The 27,551-nt window shown below is 33.2% G+C and overlaps 1 protein-coding gene across 3 annotated transcripts; it reads right to left on the reverse strand.

Annotated features, from left to right (window-relative positions):
- Positions 1–10,414: 10,414 nt before the first annotated feature.
- Positions 10,415–26,183, reverse strand: LOC115979177 (probable nucleoredoxin 1). Of its 3 annotated transcripts, XM_031101148.1 has the most exons (7): positions 26,033–26,183; positions 25,244–25,366; positions 24,465–24,587; positions 15,304–15,426; positions 12,027–12,506; positions 11,455–11,934; positions 10,415–11,240 (listed from the first exon to the last, which is right to left on the reverse strand). In XM_031101148.1, the coding sequence occupies exons 1-7, from the start codon at positions 26,150–26,152 to the stop codon at positions 10,578–10,580; spliced, it is 2,112 nt and encodes a 703-aa protein (XP_030957008.1). In that variant the 5' UTR covers positions 26,153–26,183; the 3' UTR covers positions 10,415–10,577. The 3 variants fall into 3 exon arrangements, with proteins under 3 accessions (XP_030957008.1, XP_030957010.1, XP_030957009.1); XM_031101150.1 differs by lacking the exon at positions 15,304–15,426 and having other exon boundaries at positions 10,417–11,240; positions 26,033–26,181; XM_031101149.1 differs by lacking the exon at positions 25,244–25,366 and having other exon boundaries at positions 10,418–11,240; positions 26,033–26,181.
- Between the last annotated feature and the right edge of the window lie 1,368 nt (positions 26,184–27,551).

Genomic DNA, 27,551 nt, shown 5'->3' on the forward strand with positions numbered 1-27,551 from the left:
AAGAGTTAATGGGTAAAAATGATTCTATTGATTATGATAATTTAACCTATGGTGATTTTTTCAGTACTATTAAAAAACTTGGTATCAATATGTGTAATGATGAAAAACTGTTAAAACACCAATTAAAAAATAAAAGAAAAGCTAAATATAAAATGGGTAATTTTTGTGAACAATATGGTTTACCCCCTATTGCTCCTTCCAGGCAAAAAGGAAAAAAACATGATAAAAGTCACAAAGATTACAGCCATAAAAAACATAAAAGATACAGAACCAACTTTGTTAAACCTAATGATTTTTATGCTAAGAAGAAAAATGTTTCTAAAAAATATGTTAAACAAAGATCAGGTAAAGGTAAATGCTTTAACTGTGGTAAACCTGGACACTTTAGTAAAGACTGTAAAGAAAAACCAGGCAAGTTAAAAAACAAGTTCAACATGTTAAATATTGATGATAATGTGCAAGAAGAATTATTCAGAATCCTTGAATCAAACAACTTGTCTAATTCTTTGGAAGATGATTTTTCTTCTTCTGATTCTTGTTATCAATCTGTTGATGATTCTTCTGATTCTCCTAATATTAAACTTGGTTGTAGAGATTCTTGTTGCAATGTTATTAAATCCGTTAAAACCCTCACTAAAAGTGAAGAAAATGAAAAATTAATAATTCAACTGATAAATCAAATTCAAAATCCTGAATTACAAAAAGAATATTTAGATAAGTTCAAGAAAAATTTGGTAAAAGATGAAACTGATAAAAAACTAAAATCAACTATAAGCTTTGAAGAAACTTTGGAAAGATTTGATAAAAAGAAATCCAAAGAATTAACTGTTAATGATTTGCAACATGAAATTAATATTGTTAAACAAGAAATAAACGAATTAAAACATGATTTTAAATATATTAAAAATGATAACAATAATCTTGAACAAGAGCTGATAATGTTAAAAGTTGATAAAAACCTTGATAAACAACAATCTGATAAATCTGATAGTGAACATGATGAGCACCAAGATGGAGGTGAATCCAGTCAACAAGCTCTTCTTTCTGATAAAGGTATTCCTGATACTTTCACTAATCCTCAACTTGCTTTTGTTAATAAAATTCTTCCTCCAAAATGGTTTACAATAGTTAAAATTGTTGTTTTTCCTGATTATAATTTCACTGTTATTGCTATGATTGATTCTGGTGCGGATACGAACTGTATCCAAGAAGGACTGATTCCTTCAAAATATTTTGAAAAATCTACTGAACGATTGGTTTCTGCTAATGGTTCTTAGATGAAAATTAAGTATGAATTGAATAATGCTCATGTGTGCCATGATAATGTCTATTTCAAGATTCCTTCTGTTCTTGTTAAAAATATGACTGATAAAGTGATTCTTGGTCTGCCATTTATAAATGCTTTATATCCTTTTCTTGTTGAACATGATGGAATTACTACTGATCCTTTTGGACAGAAAGTAAAATTCAAATTTGCTTCAAAATTCGAAATTGATGTTGATAATCTGTCTTATAAGAAAAATTCTCCCTTGAATGAACTTATTCAAGAACTAGTGTTGAGTTCTTGCCAATATTTCACTGATGATTTTAAAGGTAATTTTCATAGTGACAAAATGTTAAATACTATCTATCATCCTGACATTATCAATGATTCTTTGCAGGAATCGGACACTGATGCGTGGATAAATACCACTAATAAGTGGGATAATAATAATATTCATATTTATACCACTAGTAAGTGGATAATTATGGAAAAGAAAAACAAGGGAAAAGCTCCTACATAGGACTATTCTCAAAACAAAAGACTCCCAGCAGGACCTTTTGCAATGCATGAAGGCGCATCTTCTGGGGTAAAACCTAGGGGATCAACATCCCTTCAGAGATATGTCCTAGCTAAAATGACATATTCCAGTGGTGATATGATAATTGCTTTATAGGAAGTCTTATCCAGATCCTTACAATTTCATAATGGAGTCTATAGTGAATTACCAGATTCCATAAAATATATTCTTGATAATCTCTATGCTGCTTTTACTAGAAACCATCGTTCACTGTTTAAAAAAACCCTCCAAGCTCTTGAAATCCACCTTGTTAATCTTACTGCTTAGAATGAAGCTTATATAAGCCGCTATGCTAATCTTATTTCAGAAAAAAATCCTTGCTTCGGAAAATGACCTTGTTTCAAACCTCGTTCCAGAAAATATTCTTATTTCAGAAAATGAGGCTTTTAGAAGCCATCTTGTTGACCATCCAAATATTACAAATGATTGTTACATCAGTCAACTCTTTGGCAAAAAGGATATCCATTCAAAGGATAAAATGACTATAATGGGCACTGATTATGCAAGATTGATCCTTAAGACCCAATCTATGTTAAGAAGTGCTGTTACCAACTTGCCAACAGATATACAATCTCGTATTCTGAACAGCAAGGTTATGTTCCGGTCTGTTGACCTATGGTTTAGGTATTTCAAAAAACTTGTTACAGCCACTATTCCTGATCCTGATGAATCAGACGAAGGTGATAATGTCTTTATTCAGCTTGATTGGGAAGAACACTTTGGGAGTACCCTTAGAGTGTATGAAAAGAAACACCCATTTCCTGGCCTCTTGATAAATAATGATGATGATTCAATTGTTGCTAATGATTTAGATGATGATGATGACAGGGACCCTCACTGGCTTTCCCAAATGTTTGAATATGGCTTTATCAGGTTTATAAAATTAACAAGCCATTATCAAGCTAGCCAACTCCCACAAATTATTCAGGATGTTATTAAAGGATTTAACAGTCCTTTTGTTTCCATCAGATACTGGAGTACGTTGCCAAAACGGGAAAGAGACAACTGGATGAATGTCCAGCCCTCAAAGCATCTCATTCTCATAAATGGTCACACTCACCAAGGGCCATGGTTTGAAGGAAATTCTCATTTGTCCTTTAATGATCCTTTTACTCTTGCAGAATGTTGGAGAAATTGTTTTAATAACCAAATTATTAATGTTGCTCAGAATTTATGGAAAAAATATCATTTCATGGGAAGCACAGATAGGATTTCTGTCTTTGGTCCCAGACCATATTCTGATGCCATTGCTCATTTGCGGATTGCTGATCATTGTAATCCAAGAAGTCTTCTCATCCCGGAGAAAACTCCAACGTTTAAGCCAATTTTATGTTGTGGATTCTACAACCAGTATGCTGTTTACCATGAGCATGAATGTGATTCTCCACAAGGTTCTTTTGATCCTTTTGATGGTTATCCATCCGATGCTCCCTCTACTGATTGATGAGTTTATTCCTGAGGTTACTACTGTTACAAGATTGATGCTACTTTATTTGCCTGGCTTGCACAAAAGCCAAAATATTTCAATGTCCTTGACGTATATGTTGCTGAAAATTCGGAACTGTTTCATGATACTCTGGATTTTGCGGAAGATTTTGATTCTCCTATTTGTCTGGCCTGCACAATGGCCAAATGCTTCAATATTTACTACTGCTAGAAGCCTGTTTCCCACTAATATGATGCTTCTAAAGATTCCTAATAATTACTCTCAATGGGCACAAGATGACAAAGTTTGTTTCTTTTTCTTGTGATTGGTTCTTTTGGGCACCAATAATATGGCCTAAAGGATGAGATGGCCTAGAATCTAAAGACACTCATTAGATGGCCTAGGTTCTCAAATTTTCAGATATTCCAACTCTACGGATGATTCCCCAAGATTTGGAGTAAAAAAAAAAAATTACTATTTAGTCACTATTCACCTGTGACTATTCATCTGTCACTATTCACTGTTACTATTCATGACACTGTTCACTCCAAATTTGGCCTATTTAAGGGGGGTTGTCCCTTATGTTTGAAACAAGTTTTACTAAGGTTTTAGTTCAGATTTCTCTTCCCTTAGAACTCCTTCCCTTAGGAAGCCTTCTTAGAGAGAGAATTCACCATACTTCTACTACTACTACCTTGTTCACTACAAACTTTGTAATCCTACAAACCTTGTAACTAGAACTAGTTCAAGTTTTGTAACTGTTAACTTGTACTGTTGAGATCTTGTATTCACTACTACTGTAAGTGTTTATCCTACTTTCAATAACAAGTATTTTCAGTTTTATGATCATTGTTCTTTTGTTGCTACCGCCACCTTGGACGGATTACTGCCATAACGGACGGTTCTAAATTGCTTTCATTTACTTTGAATTATTTTCATATAAACTTGGCTGGTTCTACCACCTTATAATTGTTCTTACTTTCAAGTTATTTTCAAGTTACGTACATTACTTTCTTTACAATATTGCTGTGTTTCTGTCTCTTCCCATCAGCTGTGCGTCCCTTTTCCCCTTTATGGTATATATATATATATATATATATATATGAGATGAGTTTAAGTTACATTTTTTTTAAACCATTGGATTTAAGTAGATCCAACGGTCAAAAAAAGACCCAAATTAATGCGAATATTCTAATTGATCTCATTTATTATCCCATATTTAATACATTTCTATACCTATCTCTAAACCAAAAAAAAGAAAAAAAAAAGTCTACTTTTCTCTCTCTCTCTCTCTCCTCCAAATGACATATCATACTTGTTTGTTTTGTAAGTTGTGTCAAATGTCACTACATCCCCAAAGTATTGATAAGCCATTCTTGATCATGCATCCACCCAAAAAAAAATTAACCATATGGCCAACATCATCACATTGAATTGCATAAAAGAAATTGGAGTTTTGAGCTTGTTGTTTTTTGGCAATAATTAAGGATAGTTGAGGCATCCCTAGCATCTAGATTTTTTCCCCTAACATCTCTCAAGTAATTTAACAATCTCTACTTGTAAATGTCTAGTCACCTACATTGAACATCATGGCAACTTTTTTTGTTGGAAGACCTTCTTCACCAAATTTTTCAATAAGACTCTCAGTAGCAGTAGACATTTTTTGTGGCATTGGAGGTATGACACGCTTTTTGGACTAATTATACCATGATTGTGGTTGTTTTCAAATCCCTTCACAACCCATTTTTGTAACTTCTTATTCTTCATGACCCTAAGCATTGCTTTGCATCCAGTTCTAAGACTTAAGCAACTTCTATGGTCCTTTTTTTCATCATCTCTTCTCTCTCCACTATCAAATGCATTTTTTGTTTTGCGTTGCCCTTCACTACAACATACATAAATACGCTTGTTACATTATCACTTTTGGGTGCTTTTTTACCCGTACGTATACGGATTCCAAAACCTTCTTTTTTGGCAAATTCTTTGTAAACAGTTTCAACTCCATCAAGGGAGTCAAACTTCATTCTGATATATGGCTGAGATTTTAACTCACAATCACCAAAATCTTCAAATGGTAACTCTTGCTCTGATAGTCCTGAATTGTTCGGGGCATCATATAACTCTTCTTGTTTCATTTGCTATTTAGTAACTAGAAGAACCAATATAAATAATGAACACAAATAAAAAAATATGCAAACATATTACCAATAGTAGCTACAAAATGGGGGAAAGAATAATCAACTTGATAAGAATCAAAAGAATAAGAATAATCACCCTTTCAAAGCTATGATTGAAGTAAAATCTGCCTTCTGAGCTTCTTATTACAACTAGCAAACAACAATGCAATGTTGCAAAAAATTAAATGGAGTGAGTGATGAGTCATAAATCCTTACTTTTCATGCTCATCTTTAAATGGTGTGGCTAACACAACTATTGTCGTAAAAGGACATGATGATGCAACCCTCACTAAAGGATTGATGAATACGTGATGGTTTATTCTTGAATAAGAAAGAAAATTAAACATCCTTACTATTGTGATGCATAACTATAAAGCTGAGGTGGGGTTTATTCCAAAAAATATATAATATTTATTTTGCCAACCACTAACAAGTTAAGAAGTTCTTCTTTTGTTTCTATTATTCTATATGAGTAAATTGTAAAAGAGGCCCAAAGTAGCATAGTGGGTAGAAGACAAAAAAAAATTGTGGTGGACAACTCCTTTAAGTAATCAAACTTTTTTTCTTTATTCTTTTTCAACTTCTATTACTCAAACAAATAAGTAACCACGGTCAAGATTATAGGATTAGTTGCAAATCAAACTCCATCAAGGTTTAAATATAGATGCAATAGAACAAAATATTAGTGATAGAGAATGATAAAAGCAAAGTCTAATATAATATCAGTGATTCATGTGAGAAAATAAATTAAACAAATTTCACAATTTATGCTGCCACATAATTCAACACTCCTTCAATTAAACATTTCTTATTTAGTCTTTACTCACTATCATATGGATAATCATAATTAACAGTAAGATATATCGGAGGTGCTCAAGAAAAAATAAGTGTTGTTACAAGGTAAAAAATAATACATAAGTTCCTTTAGCATAAACCAACTACAATCACACATCTGTATCTACAATAGCGACAAGAAAGAGTAAAGCGGATGATCTTTGTGATCCTCTCAAAAATTATAGTAATAATATAGTAATCAACTCCTAGTCCTACAAGCAATTTTTTCCGAAATCCTGGCCAAAGTCTAGAAACTTGGAGATAGAGAACAAAATAGAATAAAATAGTCTACTAACCAACTACACTCACATGCAATAGAATAAAATAGTTCATCGACTCAAAAAAAAAAAAGTTCATACCTACAACAAAGTCTAGAAACGTTGTGTTATTCAACAAAGTATGGTAGATTGTGGGTTTTTTTTTGGTTGTTGCTGGCAACCAGGCAATGGAGGTGGAAGAGCCATGGAGAAGATAGAGAGAGAAATGTGCAAAGAGAAAGAGAAAGAGAAAGAGAAAAAGACGTGAAGTGGAGAGAGAAAGAGTTAGTCGTATAAATTTTTTTGGGTTTAAAAGTAAGTATGGAATATATTAAATAAGGGATAATAAATGAAATAAATTAGAATATTAACATTAATGAGGGTTTTTTTTTTACCGTTGGATCTACTTAAATCTAATGATTTAAAAAATGTGTAATTTAAACCTCTCTCTCTCTCTCTTTAAATCTAATGGTTTAAAAAATGTGTAATTTGAACCTCTCTCTCTCTCTCAACATAAATTATCAATTCAAAGGAGTGTTACTATTATATAAAATAATAATTTAATATATGGATTTCAAGCCCAAATAATAATAATAAATTTTTTTTTAAAAAGAATAAATAAACATTAACATGTACCATTGTACCTAGATAATGGGGAAAATAAAAATAAAAACTTATTAAGAAGAAATAAAGTTAATAAGTCTGATTCTCGCCAAAAAAGAAAAAAAAAAGAAAAAAAGTTAATAAGTCTGATACTCACTTCACTTGTACTTTTTAAAAACTTTTCTCTGTCATTTCCGAAAGCTAATCACGTGAGCTCACACTAGGGGAAGCAAAATGAAATATTGAAACTTGAAATAAATAGTTTACCAAAAAAAAAAAAAAAAAGAAACTTGAAATAAATATAAAAGAGGCAGAAAAGCTAATAAAGCTAAACTCTAGTGGACAAAAGAAAAGAGCAAAACACCGTCACTCGGGGGCGGCGTTATCACTCAGGGGCGGCGTTACAGTTCTTCGGGAGCAACCTCCTAACTTAATAAAAAAAAATTTATATATAAAATATTTTTTTTATTAGTTTAACTTACATTTAAAATATTTTTACACACTTTCTCTCAAAAAAAAAAAAAAAATTTACACAATATTAGTATCTCTCTCTTTCTCTCATGAATCTCTTTTTTCTCTCATGAATCTCTGATATTAATTATGTGCATTATTTATCTATATATATATATATATATAAAACCAAAGTTTTTGAATCTTCCACAGTTTTACACATCAGTATTAAATTTATTTATTTTTTCTATTTTTTAAATTTCGATTTTTCCCCCAGTCTTTTATGCAACTGACTCTTTCTAACCTATAGGCATCTCTTTATTCCTCAAACCTCTCCCTTACAAGCCATCCCCATTCACTCATTCACTCTTGCTTTGCTCGCTCTTCGCTGATTTCAGCGTATTTTCAGGTAATCTATACGATTTCACATTAAAACCTAGGGTTCAATTCGATTAATTAGCAATCAATTAATGTTGAGTACTTCGATTTGTGTGTGTGTGTGTGTGTGTGTTCGGATTTGTAAAACTATTTGTTGATTTGAGTAAAATCTCTATGGATTTTCAGTGGACTAGAGATTTAACTAGGGTTTTGTAAATTTTGTTCGGTTACTAATCTGCTTGTTTCTGATTTGATCATTTTTTTTTTGTTGGATTTTTTTCGATGAAACGTTTGGTCTTCACTACTCATTTGATCTGTTGAGTTGATTTTGCTTTTGAGTCCGTTTGATCTGTATGTATATTTATGTTCTGCTTGTGTGTATATGTGTACATACTATGTATGTATTTAAGCTTCGCTGAAATTAGTGCTATGGTTTCATATTGTTCTGTCGGTTTTGTATTCTGTGACTAGGTTTCTGTGTTTGTGTGATTGGCTTCAATGTTTTACTTAATGAAATGATTTGGGACATGATATTTTCTAAACTCTGTTTTTAGTTTTTAACTGCCTTGATTTAAAGCTTTGAGAACTTTTGATTTGTTCACTTGATTGTGGTTTACTTTTATGCCAAAATGAGTTGTGCTTAGAAAAGATGTATATTCTTTTGGGGAAAACAGAGATTCTAATGTAAAGTTCACATTGTTTGTAAATCTTTGTAAGTGAAATTTTTATTTTAGTCTACCACCAATAGTATTTAAGCTTTTAGAAGTAGAAGTTGTGCCAGAATGCTCAAGTTTTTTAATGTCAGAGCTCAAGCTCCAGGTATGTAGTTTTACAATGTTTTCATCACCATAGAGTAGCCAAGGTGTAGTGAGCAAACTCTATTTCCCTTTGAATTATCAAAAAAAAAAAACTCTATTTCCCTTTGATTTGTATTCTTTGAAATGGGAGTGTATACATCTTTTAATTTTTCCTCTCTTTTCCTTTTCTAATAAAATTATTTACTTAAAAAAAACACTAACTTATAATTTGATACAAAAAATTATTTGCTAAGATGTAGAAGAATGGTAATAATTTGAAATACTTTAGGGGAAGTCTCAAACTTGACCATAGGGTAGGGTGTTTCTAAATAATGTCAATGGAAGAACCAATGTGGATTCTCTTTGAAAAAAATAGAAATAAATTCATATGGTGTGTAATTGTATGGAACTTGCTATTTAAGTGAGTCTCTATTTTAATTTGTTTTAATGGTTGGGAGTTAAATTCAGTTTCGATTTATTATTATTATTATTTATTTGATTGAAAAGGTAGAAATTGTATTACTATCAAAAAGAAAGTTTGAAAAGTATAACATGGGAATGATCCAAGCCAACGCAGTAGCTTAGGTTCCAGGGAAAAAAATATATACAGGGAAATAGATAGTATGACCATGTCAACTAGTGGTTAGATGAACTCCAGTATACATATATTTATATATTTCGTTTATATTCATATTTTTGATTGAAAGGTGAATCTCAAGTTTGTGTTTTTCTATCAAATTGAGATAGATGTTTACTTCTTCAGTACTTTCCACTCTTCTGACAATGGGCTCTTCCTCCTCATATAAATGGATAGTGAGTAGGCAATTTTTACGTTTGAGTATAATACGATTGGACACTTACACTATTGCACATTCTAAGTCTAATAGAAATTCTTACTCTCCCATCCCATATTCCAATTTTACTGTTTATTTATTTATTAAATTGTTTGTCTTTCTTACAAATAAACAATACTGGATATGATATTGATAGTTTACTATTTTAGTAAAGCACTGATTCATAGCTTTCATATATATGAATGCATGCTAATTATAGGATTAAATCTTAAATAATTGTTGATGCATTTGTGTCACTTGGATTGAAGGTTCAGAAAAGTACATTTTCGAGGTATGACTTCTTTGGGTGTATATTTTAAATTTTTGAGAAGATAATCATATTGACAGATTAATAAGGATATAATAGTAAGTGCATTTTTCCATAGAGGATGTATTATGCATATTGGAAGCTTCAAGGAGGCTGAAAATAATTATAAATGAATCATTACAATTCCATTAGTCAATTTGTGTTTACAAATCAATACATTTTTCAGGTGTTTGAGAAAATTATGATCTATGTTCAATTGAGATGAAGATTATGAATAAATTGAGCATCCCATTTTAGAAATTGGGCCAACACGTTTTTGCTTCGGGTATTAATCTCTCATTCTTTAAAGGTTTTTGTTTGTATAGTTTAAGAAATAGTTCAATTTTTAAGGAGAACAAAAAATTCTTTAAGAAATTTTAGAAAATAAATAATACATTATATCACATTACAAAATAATTATATATTCATTTATTTCCAAGCAACATGTGGATTTGCGAATAGTCTAATAACTTAAACCATTAGCACTATATAGCTTCAGTATGCATAATAACTTTTAGGCTGGCACCATATTCAACATGAGAGGCCATTATAACCACAACAGCACACTTAAAAACTAAAGACTTAAGACTTGCATCGCAATTCACAAACAAATGACACAAGAAAAGGAAAGGACAAGAAAGATCAAATGATTTCAAATTTAAGATACGGTATTATTAAACTTTGACGCAGATTTCTCCATCGCAGTTCCATCCTTCGTGGGGATTTTCTTCCTCCTTGGAATCATCATTGGCTCCTTTGTCTTCTTTCAAGGCACACTTTGGATGAAGATCAAAGTTACACTTATCACAGTAATATGACCAGACATGTCCCTCCTCATCACACCCATCACAATTATAAACCCTACGACGAGCAAGCACAAGCTCATGCTCCTCATGGAGTTTGTGTTTCAACTTCTCAGGCCACCCCTTTGCCAACTCCTCAATTTCTGCCTCAATCTCCTTCAACCGCTCATCAGTAAAAGGATAAGCATCAGCCCCATGAATCATTATAATATCTCGAGCTTCTTTTGTGACAGTCTTGCCACTTGGTCCAATGGCTACAAGCAGGGGAATGCCACAGACCTTGAAAGTGCGACTCAAGGATGCCTTCCTAGGATCACCAAAGGGAAGCGCTAGCCATGGCATTCCTGAAAAGAATTCATCAAAAGAGGCTTGGTCCCAGTCATAAGAGATGAAAATCACTTCAAAGGCGTCATCCTTTGCTTTGATCTTGTGGTATGCATCCATAAGTTTTGGTAGAAAGGCGCGACATTGAGGGCACCAATGTGCTGAGAAGTAAAGTAGGATGTTCTTTCCCACTAAATCTGTTACTGGAATCTGGAAAGGAAAACAAGTGATCAAATTCATTTTAACAGGATGCAAACTTCTCTACATAGCACATAGAATATCGCATATAAAGAACTAAATACAAATATTTCCACTGTTAGTGGGAGGTACGAATTCATTCGTCATCACAACAGTTGGACCAAATTATCTGACATAATCCATAAGCTACTATAAAGTTTGCAGCATTGAATAAATCTTAGGTTACCTTGACTCCATCTTTTCCAATGACAAAATCTTGATCTCCTGAAACCAAAATTGACTCCAGGGTTTGAGCTTCCTGTTTTGCCTTCTCCACCTCAGCAAGCTCTGTGAACCTTTCTGGCGTGAACGGGTATGCCAGAACCCCATGTTCGTCAATTGCTTCAGCAACATTGGATTGAAGAGTCTTCCCATCTGGCCCTATAATAACCAAAGTGGGGAGGGTTGCAAGCTCAAAGTACCGAGCCAGCTTTTGACAGCTCTTGTCCTTGACAGGTAGTGCAAACCAATGCAAACTTTTGAAGCCTTGATTGAATGATTCCTCATCCTCTTCAAGTGGTATCAACACAATCTCAAAGTTCTCTCCCTTTGCTTTCAATTTTTCATAAACCTCATCAAGTTTTGGAGTAAAATCATCACAAGCCTGGTACGAGAACAATGAGAAATACAGACCTACTGTCTTTCCTTCAAGTTCAGAGACAGGCACCTTGTACATCAAGAATAAATACAGATTAGGGGAGAGGAATACTATATTTCATGTTAACGAACAAAATAACGAGCAACATCATGAAAATTTACCTTCTTTCCATCAGATGAAATGACAAAGTCACGTGAGCGGGATACCAAGATAGATCTCAAGGACTGATTCTTCCTGGCTGCTTCCTCTTGATCTTTCAAATCTTTGATCTTTTGTTGTGTGAAAGGATACACTTCAATTCCATACTCCTGAATGATCTCAACTCCATTGTCACTCACAACTTTCCCATCTTCATCAAGGATTACACAGTGGGGTATGCCTCTAACCTGAAACAATTCATCCAAGCGATCACGTGTCTCTGAATCTGAAAATGGGATTGCAAGCCATGGCATCTTGGAGAAGTACCCTTTGAAGGACTCCTCATCTTCATAACCCGAGACAAAAATGACCTCAAAATCACCTTTCGAAGAGAGTTCATTGTACACCTCAATTAACGTTGGGGTGAATCGGCGACAGGGGCCACACCATGATGCTGAAAAATACAATGCCAACTTCTTCCCCTTCAGGGTCTCAATTTTAACCTGCAAATTCACAATTCAAGAAATTATTTTCTCTTAACTCGTTCCCTAATATTCATACTAGTACAATACTTGACTACGGTCCATGGAACACTTCATACAATCAAAAAGGCAAGTTTAAATGATATTTTAATTAATTTTAACAAATTAATCATTCTAACACCATACATCCAGCCACTTACACTCCACTGAGTTCATCATTAGTTTTGATAAATAAGCTAACAACTCTTCTTCTTAAACTCCCCCACCCCCCTCCCCTGTTTACCTATTGGCAATTAAAAAGCTTCATCATTTGTTAAATTTGCTTTCCATAGAAACTTATCGAACTTTTAATGTGTTTTTTCAGACATCATTGTTTTATAAAGTTATTTATCAATGGGACCAGAGACATACAGTAACTACTAAACTGAAAAATGTGATGTGGATGTACCGACATATACCAAATAAATAAAAACGCCACAATTTTTTTTCTGAAAACTGCCACTTGTTAGCTGAATAGCTTTACTAATGGAAAAATTTTCACCTAAATACAGTCTTAATTTTATTGAGCAGCCTTAGTTTATCCAAAATATTCAAATTACTTGCAATTAAAAAGGAAAAAAAAAAAATCCTTGGTAAGTACTATAAAATACAGGGGTCTACTATGCAGCCCAAGATCTTCACAAAAGAATTTCATGGATCAGCCATGGTTAAGTTCTTGCTCACAAACTTAAAAAAAAAAAAAAAAAAAGCTCTGCAGGGTATATAAAAGAACTAAGTAAATAAATAAATAAAATCCATATTTCTCCAATACTATTCCAATATATTTTTTTTTGAAATAAAAGTGAAAAAAAAAAAATAGAGGACGAAATCAGTGCTCGTTAAGTTATAAATGATAAGTACCAAGGAATTGCATCAAAATCAGTGCTCACGAAAATCTCTTCTCAGAGTTGTTACCACTGTTGTTTGTTGCTAGGCAAACTATTTAGCTAGTGGCTTCTAGTTCTGGGGGTCAGATTAATATCTTGAATATAAAGGCAAGCTTTGTATTTTTGCAAATATTTACTTTTTCATTTAGCGAGTGGTTTTTTTTTTTAATAAATAATCTAGCTAGTGATTTTGTGTCTCAGACTTGGATTATTGTGTTTGTAGGTGGAGAGAAATCTTTAGGATGACTAATAGTGAAGAGACAGGTAGTCCGGGTGGGGGTGCTTCAATATTGTGTCACTTTTACAACAACTTTTATTTATTTAATTTATTTTCTCTACAGCACTTATTTCATGACATGGCAACATTTATGTGTTTTAATTATCACTGTTAGAGTCAATTGACTGGAGAATCACTAGCTGGATTTTGTGATTCAATTACTTACCTGATTTAGAAATTCTCTATTGAAAAATGTGTATGTCTTGGGATGATATGCTGTTTAGGTTTATTACTAAATTAATCCATGTTAATGTGTTGTTCTAAAGCACTTGTTTGTTCGTTTTCTTATAGACTATATATTTTTGATTGTTGGGCGAGGTGCATTGCATGTCTAAGTTTTATGCAATAAATTGTATCTTCATTTTACCAACCCCCCACCCCCCGGGTGGGCGGACAGGGAATTTCATTTGCAAATCCAGAACTGTGTTCATTTTCTCTACTCTTTCCTTGCTATTCAAAAAATAAAATAAAATTCTCTACTCTTTCCTGTTTTTGATCAACCATGGAATTTTGGTCCATGCAGTTCGGGAGTTGATGAGCTTGAGAAGCGGTTGGTAGCTCTTAGAAATCCATGAGCTGAAGATTGGATATTTGTGAGTTACTGAATTTCTGCAAGGTAGTTTACTGTAGATATTCTATCTCCATAGGATGCTACTCATTTCAGCGTGTATCTTGAAATGCTATTTCATTGTTTTGTTCTGCGTATTTTGTGGAATGCCATGGACAGTGATTCTCCATCACATTTGCAAAAAATGTAATTGTTGAACTTGTTTTGTTTTGTTTGCTAGTAATTGGTTGGGAACTTGTTGGGTTTTGGCAATTGTTGAGTGCTTACAAAATTGTAAATTATTTGGGCAAGAATTGTATTTAGTAGGAAAAAAAAAAAAAAAAAAGGACCTATTAGCCGCGTTTTTAAAAATGCGGCTATGGACAAACCTATTCAGGGGGCTTTAGCCGCGTTTCTAAACGCAGCCCAAAGATGGTCTATAGCCGTGTTTTAAAAAACACAGCTATAGATCTAAGCTTACAGTTGCGTTTTAAAAACACAACTATAGGTACAGGCTATAGCCACATTTGAAATGCAGCCCAAACCAATCATATAGCCGCGTTTTCTATAAAATGCAACTATAGGGCAAAATAAACGCGGCTATAGAACCATCTAGAGCTGCGTTTTTAGGTCCCCGCAGGGGTCTATAGCCTCACTGCATAAGCCGTGTTTGGAAACGCGGCTATAAAAACGCAGCTATAGCCTATAGTTGCGTTTTTATGGGCTATAGCTGCGTTTTTCAAATGCGGCTATAGCCCTCTTTTTTTGTAGTGTGATTATAAGCTAAATTTACTTATTACATAGGAAAATAAGACCAGCAAATAGGGTCAACATAAACTCTTCTCTTTCCTTCCCTCTCTCATAGATCATATTTTCTCAAGAAAATCACAAGAAAAGTCCCATCAACCAATTCTCTTTGTTGGATGAATAAACCCAAATGTCAACATCACATGCCCATCAAATAGTTTGCTTAGCCAAACAGAGAGGTGTAAAAGTACTTTTTTTTTTTTAAAGGACACCCATCAATAATCCCTCAATGAAAAAAAAGTTGACAGAATAAAATAGTACCTGATCGCCATTGTTGCGGACAAGAAAGTCTCTCTCAAAAGAAGAGAGTAGCGAGCTAAAGTCATGAGCTTCGTCGTTGATCACAATCTCGGTAACGTTTTCTTCACCACCACCTATCATTTTCTATCTCAAAAAAAAAAAAAAAAAAAAAAAAAAAAAAAAAAAAAAAAAAAAAAAAAAACTTAGTAAGTATTAATAAATATAGGGGTCTACTATGCAGCCCAAGATCTTCACAAAAGAATTCCATGTATCGGCCATGGTTAAGCTCTTGCTCACAAACATTTTTTTTTTTTTTTTTTTTTTTTTTAAATTTAAGCTCTACAGGGTATATAAAAGAACTAAGTAAATAAAAAAAATCCAAATTTCTCCAATACTATTCCAATATTTTTTTTTGAAATAAAAGTGAACAAAAAAATAGAGAGTATGAAATCAGTGCTCGTTAAATTATAAATGATAAATAACAAGGAATTGCATCAAAATCATGAACTGATTATAAGCTAAATTTACTTATTACATAGGAAAATAAAACCAGCAAATAGGGTCAACATAAACTCTTCTCTCTCCTTCCCTCTCTCACCGATCATATTTTCCCGAGAAAATCACAAGAAAAGTCCCATCAACCAATTCTCTTTGTTGGATGAATAAACCCAAATGTCCACATCACAAGCGAATCAAACAGTTTTGTATGTTTTTAGACCCCTTAAAACACAAGTTGATTAACCTAGTTATTTAGCCAAGTGATTACTTAGGTAAATTATTCAACTCTAGGTTAACACAAGTAAATCATATCATGTAAACAATGCAGAAAATAAAGAACACAACGATATGATAACCTAGGAAAACCAAACTGGTAAAAAACCTGGGGATGATTTAGCCTACCTATCCTCAAGGTAAAACAGATTCACTATGAAAGAATTGAATTTTTACAATAGTGACTTAGACCACTAATATCCTATTGCTACCTCGTGTAGAAAACTTACTACCATGACCACGTGACAGCTCTGAGTCCACGGACTACTTCTTTCTTGGATTCATAGCAACCACAAGTACTCCTACTTGTAAATTTCTTTAAGCTCATTATGCTGCAACTGAAGCGATTACCAAGCTCTCGACATCAATCTTAATCTTGATAACCCTAAGTGTGTATGAAGGCAAACACCTCTAGATCTCACAAGAGATTCACATTCACAGCATAAAACAACCACCTGAAAACGTGGCTAGGGTTTTTCCTTTTATACTTAAGGCAAAACATAAAACTCTACACGTTATATGGGCTTAGGCTGAGTTGGAAATTCTGCAGAAAAAACAATCTGCACAAGTTTCGATCGATCGAGTCAAATTTTCGATCGATCGAACCTTGCAGTAAGTGAATAGTAATTTTCTGCACCGACTCAATTCCAAGTTCATAATAAACATACTTTGAGCAGCCTAAATCTAAACTCTAGGTTTTGATCATGGTTTGCCAATATTACATATTGAAGTTCTAAAACATTTAGATCCTATATCCTTAGAACTTAACAAACTCTCCCTTTGGCAATCTGTGACAAAACACATAATAAAACAAAATGCTCAAAGTTACAAAAATAGCCCATTACAATAAAATTTCCCAACCAAAAACAATTCAACCTAACTACTATCTATCAGTTGCAAGTATAGACAGCAGCACGATTGAATCAACTTGTATATTCTTGAAACACTTAACAAACACAAAAATGTATGTGTGGAAAATACAAGTAAAACAAAAGAAATTCTTGATTTCACATAACATTGTAAGGTTGAATTTATTCAATCATGTGTTGGCTTTATTCCATACCAAATTTACTTATAATTTAGCAATTAGATACCTTGTATTTAAGTAGGAACTATATAAGGGTAGTGTGTGAGAGAGTGTGAAGAAATCTCAAAAGTGTGCAATTCAAGGGAGTCTCGCAACTGGATCTTGCGACTGGCAAGTCGCTAGAATGGCACACGTGTGGAGTATGCAGGAGGAGCTGAAGGGTCACGACAACTGGAGCATTACAAGACAAAACTTCCAGTTTGGCTAGGCAGTTAGCTCGCGACTCAAACTCGTGACTCGTTCTAGTCGCGAGGTCAAGTTGCCAGAATGCCCTGTTTGTTAGAAACCTGACTTTTCGCATTCCTCATACACTCTACTATAAATACCCTTATACTCACGAAATGTAGAGAGTTTTCAGAGAGAATTTTGAGAGAGAAACCCTAGAGAAAAACAAGATTGACTTATCCACAATCTTCATCATTTGATTCTCCAAATTCCTCTACTCTCATCCTCTCTATTGACATATCCTTGAGAGGTACATTTAGCCAAATCCTTATCTCACCATATCTATATCTATGAGGAGGTATTTTGGTGCTTGGAAAGCAGTTCAGAAGAGACCAATTCAATTTGATTGATGCAATGGGCGATTGCGGGATCCGATAAGCTAGAGAAGACAAGGTTTGGCGGTGTAACCCTGTTGGAGCAAGAAGCATGGGGGGCTTAGGTGCACCGGGTAGATTAGGTTTGGAGGGTCTTCTACTATTCATGTATCCCAACTTCATTCTCTAGTGGATTATTGATCGCTTGGAAGGTGACGGAGAGGTTTTACGCCAAGTACTTCAGTTTCCTCTTCGATAACACATCGCCGTGTTATCTTTGTGTTTGCATCTTTCTTCCCTCTCTCTTTACCTTTTAATTACTGTTGTGTTGGTTATTAATTATGGTTTAGAGTGTGTTACCAATTTAGTTATAACTTATAGTTCATTTTTCGCACATATATTGTTTGATTATAAGCTTGTGTTAGTAATTTTATATTTGGGGGTCTAAACGTTCATTGGTGTTTTACACATTATTTGAATTTTCAAACATAAAATAAAAAACATATATCTTGAATAACTTCATAATATAAATCAATAGTCAATGTAGTACAATGTGAAATAAGAAACAGAAATAAAGGCATAATGTCTCCCCCTAACATATACATCACATAAAAATAAATACATCAAGATAAATACATCATGAGCCAAACAATAAATACAAGATGAAGCACATAGATACAATCTAAAGCTTCAAAGCTCCAAAATCTCAAAATCTCCCCCTATCTCCATCCATATGTACTCTCCCTTTTTGTGACGAATTGCCAAAGGGCAATCAAGACTCATCATCAAAAGGAGGTGGTGAAGGTGACTGTCTAATGCTCGCCAAATCCGCACATAGGGCCTAAAGCTTTGTGAGTACATTCACCAAAAGCTGACCATGAGTCGCCTGAATGGTCATGACGGTGTCTAACATACTCCGAATGCTAGAATCACCCGAAGTCGAAGGTGAAGGATCAACAGCAGCCGTAAGATTAACATACTCCTCAGCTGTGAGATCACTTGAAGAAGGAGGAGGAGGAGGTGCAACACCCGAAGAAGACTTTACACGTGGGCGTTTAGAGCTAGCTCTCATCCGAGCAGCTCTCTACCGAAGGAAGGTGGCACCTATGGGAGATAATGTGTACAAGCTTAGATGCAAGAAACTTGTCTAAACCTAGATGTAACAAAATCTGATGTATGAAAACAAGGAAGAAAAGACCATGAGCTCTCGAGCTACTCCTATAAACCTCAACTAAAGAGCTAATAAATAGAGAGGGAAAAGAAATTGAAGCATCGGTGACAAGGGCATACAAAAATGCACATCTCTCAATAGGAATGGTGTGCAAGTGAGAGATGGGTCAGATGGAATGACAAGAAATCTAGAAAAACAAGTAATGAATCTTGGTCAACTCATGAAAGGTAATCCAAGGATCAGTACCCCACTAAATGGAAGTACCGATAAGATATGACATAATGTCATCAAGACGAGGGGTCTTATCAAAAGGGTACACAGGATGCTGTACCTTAGGCACCCTAAGAGCAGAGACCACTATCGAAGAAGTAATGACGTACTCCTCACCCCATATCCAACTCTTCATAAATTGAGTGTTGGAATCATTGGAGTGGACAGAGAGGTTCGAGTAGAACTCTCTAATCAAGGTAGATAGAGGAGGATGAGAAATATCTAACAAAGGAAGCCAACCCCTACACTCAAAGTTTCTCCTAATTTTCAGATCAAGTTCATCTAACACTACCTTCCTCTTAGCCCAAACAGATCTAAAGATGTTCAACTTCTCATAGGTTTCTTGTTTTTTCTTAGTTCGAAACCTATCACTGTTAAAGGCTGGAGTAGAAAAGGAGGAGGATGTCCTATGGGCTCTAGTCTTCCTAACCATGATGCTAAGGTTGGAAAGGATAGACAGAAAAGAGACCAAAGAAAAAAAAAAAAAAACCCAAAGGCAAATTGCATCAAACAAGGTTAGAGAGAAAAAAAACAATTGAAAATATCACTCTATATGATGCATGAACAGAATAAACACATGATGCATGCTCTAATGTAGTGAGGATAGTCCAATTATACATTAAAAACCAAGAATTGACTTGAACATAGAGTTTATAACAATAACCCCAAATTTTGAAAACCCACTTTCACAAATTTAACCAAATTGAGTAATTAATCATTACATGAGATAAAAATCATCATATAATGACATAATCAATCAATTTCATAAGTTAATTTTACCAAATTAAGTTCAATTGGATAGAATCCCCAAATTTGTATATTTTCAAGCCCTAGAATTTCAAATTTGTCCCAAAACACAATTTTAATCAAATTAAAGCATGAGAATCAAGTTAATAGCATCTAGAGACAAAAACCTATGAATTAATTTGGATAGAAACCAACTCAAAAATCAAAAACCCCAAATTCCTATAGGTTCGAAAATTTCCCTAAAAATGCTTGAAAAGAGTGAATAAACTAAAAAAGAAAGGGTATAAAGGTCTTACTAGCACTATAGGACAAAAACCTTGAGAAAAATTTGGGAGGAAAATGACAAAAAGTGGACTTGAATCTGGATCGGTCTGAGAGAGAGAGAGAGAGAGAGAGAGAGAGAGAGAGAGAGAGAGAGAGAGAGAGAGAGAGAGAGAATAGCTTTTTGAAAAGTTTGAAATAGTGAAGAACATGTGAAAAAGCTTATTTTTAAAAACTCTCTGAACGATTTTCAATCTATCAAAAATTAGATTCGATCGATTGAAAATCACATTTGATCAATCCAGCATCAATCGAGAAGCGATCGAGCCAGACAGATTTAAACCAAGTTTTTTATTGCAATTTCGATCGGTCAAGCAACAGGTTCGATTGATCGAAAATATAGAAAAAACAATTTTTTAAAAAACATAGCATTTTAATGCAGAAACTTCTCAAAGCACAATATTTTATGAATATAATGCATGAGTATGAGATGAAAAGTTTTTCAAAAACCCTTGAATTTAACCCAGACCTTCCAAAAAAACAAGATTTTCAATCAATTTGTCCTAAAATCTCAAACTTTAAACACATTTTGTATTAAAATCAAGGAACTTTTAATCTTGGATGGCCATAACAAAATCACACACAATATCATGTACTAAGTTTAGCAAAGAATAACCTGTGTAGTGTGTGCAACTAGAATAACTTGTGATACATGTGAGGTGATAAGTAAATAGTGATCAGTCACAATTTCTACAAAATTCATCACATAAGTTTGAAAGTGACTATCACCTAAAGAGTTATATCATATAACTCTCACATCTCCTAGAAAACAAGCTTGCAATCATGTAAGTTTTTTGATTTGCCTCATAATGTACACACCAATTTTATTTGATTTGAAACTTATTAAGATAGACACACCAATTTTATTGATTTGAATTTTAATATAAGACGAGGCTACACCTTATGTTCTTTTTTATGCATGTGTTACACTTTCTCGAGAACAAAATCATATGATATGTACTGAGATGTTCATGATTGGCTAGTAAACAATGGTGAGATGATTATTTATGCAGTTCTCTTAGGATTTTTTAGTTCTTTAATCAAAAGCATGTGACTTCAAGATCAAGATCATGTGATCAAAAACTATAAACGACTCCCACACAACATGCATTATAAAGCTCAAACTAGTAAAGTGCAATAAAATAAGCTCATTCAAGCTAAATAAGGTACATAAACATGTTATGTAAAGATAATATGACCAACCTTGATTTCAAATCCAAGAAAAATAATGCAAAACACATTTTTCATTCCTTTTATTTTTTTTATTTTTTATTTTTTATTTTTGAAAATAATAACAAAAACAACCTAGCATGAAATGCATCAATGTTATGCAATGCAAATCCTAGAAACAAGAAAAACAAAAACAACAAAGAAGAATGGTCACAAAGAATAGAGAGATGAAGTACAAGGACCATGTTAGAAATACTCAATTAGATCGAGCCTTTTGCATCCAAAACTTTTTAGATGCAACATTTGCATTGGAGTTATTATTCATATTGGAATGATGAGCAACTCCAGGATTGGAATAAAGGTTTAAAGCCTTTACCAACTCACCAATAAGTACCATGGGATCTTGTGCTTGAGGCACATGTACTTTTGGCTTATTTGCTTGCTTAGCAACTTGCAACTTGAAACAGTTTGGACGAATGTGCCTAGACTTTCCACAAAAATGATAAACCCATGCAGATCTATCATGCAACTTATCCTTAGGAAGGGTGGAATTCTTAGACTTAGACTCTTTAAGATCAACCCTAATCTTCCTAGGAGGTGTAACTTCTACTGGTTTGACAATCTCACTCACAGGAGGCTCAGAAGAAGAAACAAAGTTTATGGAATAAGTCTTAGGAACGTAGATGTTATCTTCAAAACCTAGACTAATTTTTCCTAAGGGAGACTTCTAAATACTCAACATGTGGTCAAGTTTAGAACTAACAATCCTATTTATTTGTTCTCTCACAACAGATAGTTCAAGTTCCAAATTCTTAACTTTATCAAGCAACAACATGTTTTCAGTCTTCACCTTATCAAGCAATTCATTAGCATCAAACAATTTCAAGAGCAAAATTTTCTTATCAAGTTCAAGAGAAGCAATTTTGTATAAACCTAAATCAACATTCATAGCATCCTTTGCAGCAACCTTGCAAAGCTTATTATAGGCTTCTTGCAAATCAGCATTCTCAAAAAGCTCCCCATCCGAAGGGTTCTCATCAACCACAACACTTTCATCAACTATAGCAGTAGCTGTGAAAGCAATGAACTTTCCATCCTCATCACTACCAGACTCATGATTAGAAACTTCATCATCACTAAGGGTTACAGCCATAGCCTTACCCTTTATTCTCAAGAATGTAGGACATTTTGATTTCACATGACCATACCCTTGACAACTAAAACATTGTTGACCCATAGAATTATTAGAGGTTTAACCTACTTTCTCTTTAAGTTTTTCAGTATTGTTTAATTTAGTGGGATCATTCCTCCTAAAATTTCTAGATTCAGCATTGTTTTTCCCTCTTGCCCTTTTGTTGTTTTTCCTAAGAAAATTTCTAAAATTCTTGGCAAGATATGCAATCTTCGTAGCAGAGAGTTCATCATCAAATCCATTCCCATCAACATTATCAACTAATTTAGGAGCTATTGATTTGGATTTGTTTGTCTTGGGTAGGTCTAACTCATAGGTCTGGAGAGATCCAACAAGTTCATCAACAGGGATAGAGTCCACATCCTTACTTTCAGTTATGGCAGTCACTTTGGGTTTAAAGTTCTTAGTCAAAGATCTAAGTATCTTCCTAACAACCTTAGGTTGATCATAGATTTCATTCAAATTATAAGCAGAGTTCATAATATCATTCAGTTTAGCATAGAATTTATTAAAATATTCATCATCAAACATTCTAATACTTTCAAACCTAGTAGTTAACTGCTGCAGTTTGTTAATCTTAACTGCCTTTGTGCCTTCATACACAGTCTAGAGAATATTCCAAGCAGTATGAACAACCTTAACATTAGATATTCTCTTGAATTCCTCCATAGAAACAGCATTATAAATAGCATTCATAATTTTGCTATTTAAAGCGGCTGCTTCTTTCTTAGAAGTTTGCCACTCACTAACTGGAGTAATGGGCTTCTCTCATCCGTACTCAACATTCCAAACTCTCTCATCAATAGATTTCAGGAATGTTTTCATCCTTACTTTCCAGTAGGCATATTTGTTCCCATCAAAATGAGGTGGGATCACAAGAGAGTGACCGTGTTCCATAGCAACATAGGTTAAGGATCAACTCTTAGATCAAAGGATCTTAATACTAGAGCTAACCCGCTCTGATACCACTTGTACGTTTTTAGACCCCTTAAAACACAAGTTGATTAACCTAATTATTTAGCCAAGTGATTACTTAGGTAAATTATTCAAATTTATGTTAACACAAGTAAATCATATAATGTAAACAATACGGAAAATAAAGAACACAATGATATGATAATCCAGGAAAACCAAACTGGTAAAAAACCTAGAAAAGATTTAACCTACTTATCCTCAAGGTAAAACAAATCCACTATGAAAGAATTGAAATTTTACAATAGCGACTTAGACCACTAACATCCTATTGCTACCTTGAGTAGAAAATTTACTACCATGACCACGTGACAGCTTCAAGTTCACAGACTACTTCTTTCTTGAATTCACAGCAACCACAAGTACTCCTACTTGTGTATTTCTTTAAGCTCATTATGTAGCAACTGAAGCAATTACCAAGCTTTAGACATCAATCTTGATCTTGATAACCCTAAGTGTGTATGAAGGCATACACCTCTAGATCTCACAAGAGATTCACACACATAGTATAAAACACCCACCTAAAAATGTGGTTAGGGTTTTTTCTTTTATACTTAAGGCAAAACATAAAACCCTACACATCATATGGGCTTAGGCTGAGTTGGAAATTCTACAGAAAAAACAACCTGCACAAGCTTCGATAGATCAAGTCTAATTTTCGATCGATCGAGCATTGCAGAAAGTGAATAGTAATTTTCTGCAATTACTCGATTCCAACTTCACAATAAACATACTTTGAGTAGCATAAATATAGACTCTAGGTTTTGATCATGGTTTGCCAACATTACATATTGAAGTTTTAAAACATTTAGATCCTAAATCCTTAGAACCTAACAAGTTTGCTTAGCCAAACAGAGAGGTGTAAAAATAAAAATTTTTTTTTTAAAAGGACACCCATCAATAATAACTCAATGAAAAAAAGTTGACAGAATAAAATAGTACCTGATCACCATTGTTGTAGACAAGAAAGTCTCTCTCAGAAGGAGAGAGTAGTGAGCTAAAGTCGTGAGCTTCGTCGTTGATCACAATCTCGGTAACATTTTCTTCGCTACCACCTGCCATTTTCTATATCAAAAAAAAAAAAAAAAAAAAAAAAAAAAAAACTTAGTAAGTATTATAAAATACAGGGGTCTACTATGCAGCCCAAGATCTTCACAAAATAATTTCATGGATCAACCATGGTTAAGTTCTTGCTCACAAACTTTTAAAAATAAATAAATAAATAAAGCTCTGTAGGGTATATAAAAGAAATAAGTAAATAAAAAAATATCCAAATTTCTCCAATACTATTCCAATAATTTTTTTTTTTTTGAAATAAAAGTGAAAAAAAAAATAGAGAATATGAAATTAGTGCTCGTTAAATTATAAATGATAAGTACCAAGGAATTGCATCAAAATCATGAACTAATTATAAGCTAAATTCATTTATTACATAGGAAAATAAAACCAGCAAACAGGGTCAACACAAAATCTTCTCTCTCCTTCCCTCTCGCACAGATCATATTTTCCCGAGAAAATCACAAGAAAAGTCCCATCAACCAATTCTCTTTGTTGGATGAATAAACCCAAATATCCACGTTACATGCCCATCAAACAGTTTGCTTAGCCAAACAGAGAGGTGTAAATATATATATATATATATATATATAATTTTTTTTTTTTAAAAGGACACCCATCAATAATCACTCAATGAAAAAAAAGTTGACAGAATAAAATAGTACTTGATCGCCATTGTTGCGGACAAGAAAGTCTCTCTCAGAAGAAGAAAGTAGCGAGCTAAAGTTGTGAGCTTCATCATTGATCACAATCTCGGTAATGTTTTCTTCACCACCACCTGCCATTTTCTATCGCAAAAAAAAAAAAAAAAAAAAAAAAAAAAAAAAAAAAAAAAAACTTAGTAAGTATTATAAAATACAGGGGTCTACTATGCAGCCAAGATCTTCACAAAAGAATTTCATGGATCAGCCATGGTTAAGTTCTTGCTCGCAAACTTTAAAAAAAAAAAAAAAAAAATTAAGCTTTGCAGGCTATATAAAAGAATTAAGTAAATAAATAAAAAAATCCAAATTTCTCCAATACTATTCCAATATATATATATATATATATATATATATATATATATTTTGAAATAAAACTGAAAAAAAAATAGAGTATGAAATTAGTGCTCGTTAAATTATAAATGATAAGCACCAAGGAATTGCATCAAAATCATGAACTGATTATAAGCTAAATTTACTTATTATATAGGAAAATAAAACCAGCAAATAGGGTCAACATAAACTCTTCTCTCTCCTTCCCTCTCTCACAGATCATATTTTCCCAAGAAAATCACAAGAAAAGTCCCATCAACCAATTCTCTCTGTTGGATGAATAAACCCAAAAGTCCACATCACATGCCCATCAAACAGTTTGCTTAGCCAAACAGAGAGGTGTAAAAATAATTTCTTTAAAAAAGGACACCCATCAATAATCACTCAATGAAAAAAAAAGTTGATGGAATAAAATAGTACCCGATCGCCATTGTTGCGGACAAGAAAGTCTCTCTTAGAAGAAGAGAGTAGCAAGCTAAAGTCATGAGCTTCGTTGTTGATCACAATCTCAGTAACGTTTTCTTCACCACCACCTGCCATTTTCTATCTTACTGATCAATTCTTGTGGAAAGTGTGTGAAACTAAAGTGAAAAAGGCAGAGAGCTATAAGCTATGGTATTGGTGCTATGCTTGCTTATTTGGACTCTTTGCGTGAGGGACTATGTAAGAATATTCGTATTTATAGGGCCTCAGGTAAGTTTCAGAAGCAAAAAAGTTTTTTGGTTTATTAAAAAAATAGAAAAAGATAAGGCAAAATCAGTGCGGGCTCTAAAATTTTTTTTTAGGAGGTCAGTAAGAAGATACATCTTAAGTAAAATATGAATCTTACGGTCTAAATGGCTTTCTTATTACAAATTTGTCTATAGTACATACTAGTCATGGAATAAAAAATAAACTATAGGTTTGTTTGACATATTTTTTCTTAATATAATGAACATGTTAATTGTTGTTGTTAAGTAAATTTTAATTATTACTGCTTAAAATACTTTTATTTATTAGTTTATGACAATTACATGTTTACATTGTACTATCAATGTAAGATTTATATTATAGATAATTATACTATACACATTTACAAAAACTATACAATATTGTACACATTTGTTTAGAAACAATGTAAATATTACAATAATAGTACAATGTAAACTATGAATTTTCCGTTAGATTATTTCAAATTTATTAAGATCTAAATGGGCCTTTTAAAACAATTTTAGATGAAAATATTATACTTATTTCAAGTGGGTCTTAAATAAATTTAGAGTCAAGAGTGTTCAAATTTTTATTTAGGAGGGTCAAATAAAAAAAAAAACAAAATATTATATATATATATATATATATATATAAAAATATATATAAATTTGCTAGCTTAAGGGGTTCATTTGAACCCCTTGAACTATACATGGCGCTGCCCATGGGCAAAGACTTTTGGAACTTTCTTAGTTAGCAAACCAAAGAAGTGCGTAAGAACAACATGGGAACAGTGATGTCATTGTACGGTTGGACGAGGATCACAAATTTTATTTCACTTATCCCTGTGTACGAAGCGTGTGCGATAATAAGATAAAATGTGTTTTCTTTTCAGTTTTAAATGAGAATTTCAAAATTAAACTACTTCAAAATTAACCAAAGTAAACCAATTTTATTAATTCCGTTTAGGAACTCGTTTTGGTTTATTTAATGAAAAAAAATATTTTATATCAACCTATTTTGGTATATCGTTTCAAAATGTTTTAGATTCATATATATATAATTGAAAAAATTATTTAAAAAGTTAGTCACTTTTTTATTTTTTAATAAAAATTTTTGGAACAACCACCTTGGGCTGTTCCAAAAATTTTGTGTATTAGGGTTGTCTACAAGTTGGGCGGATCGAGTTTGAGATCAACCCGCCACTTGACCCGCTTAGATCAGGTGGAAGAAGTGACGACCCGCAACTATC

This window comes from Quercus lobata, chromosome 3 (genome assembly GCF_001633185.2).
Source record: "Quercus lobata isolate SW786 chromosome 3, ValleyOak3.0 Primary Assembly, whole genome shotgun sequence".
NCBI classification, from domain to species: Eukaryota; Viridiplantae; Streptophyta; class Magnoliopsida; order Fagales; family Fagaceae; genus Quercus; species Quercus lobata.

Coding starts and splice junctions, on each gene's coding strand:
- LOC115979177 (XM_031101148.1), bottom strand. CDS start 26,152: ATGGCAGGTGGTGGTGAAGAAAACGTTACTGAGATTGTGATCAACAAC. Junction 24,588..25,243: donor TCCGCAACAATGGCGATCAA/GTACTATTTTAT, acceptor TTTTTGATATAG/AAAATGGCAGGTGGTAGCGA. Junction 12,507..15,303: donor TCCGCAACAATGGCGATCAG/GTACTATTTTAT, acceptor GTGAATTTGCAG/GTTAAAATTGAGACCCTGAA.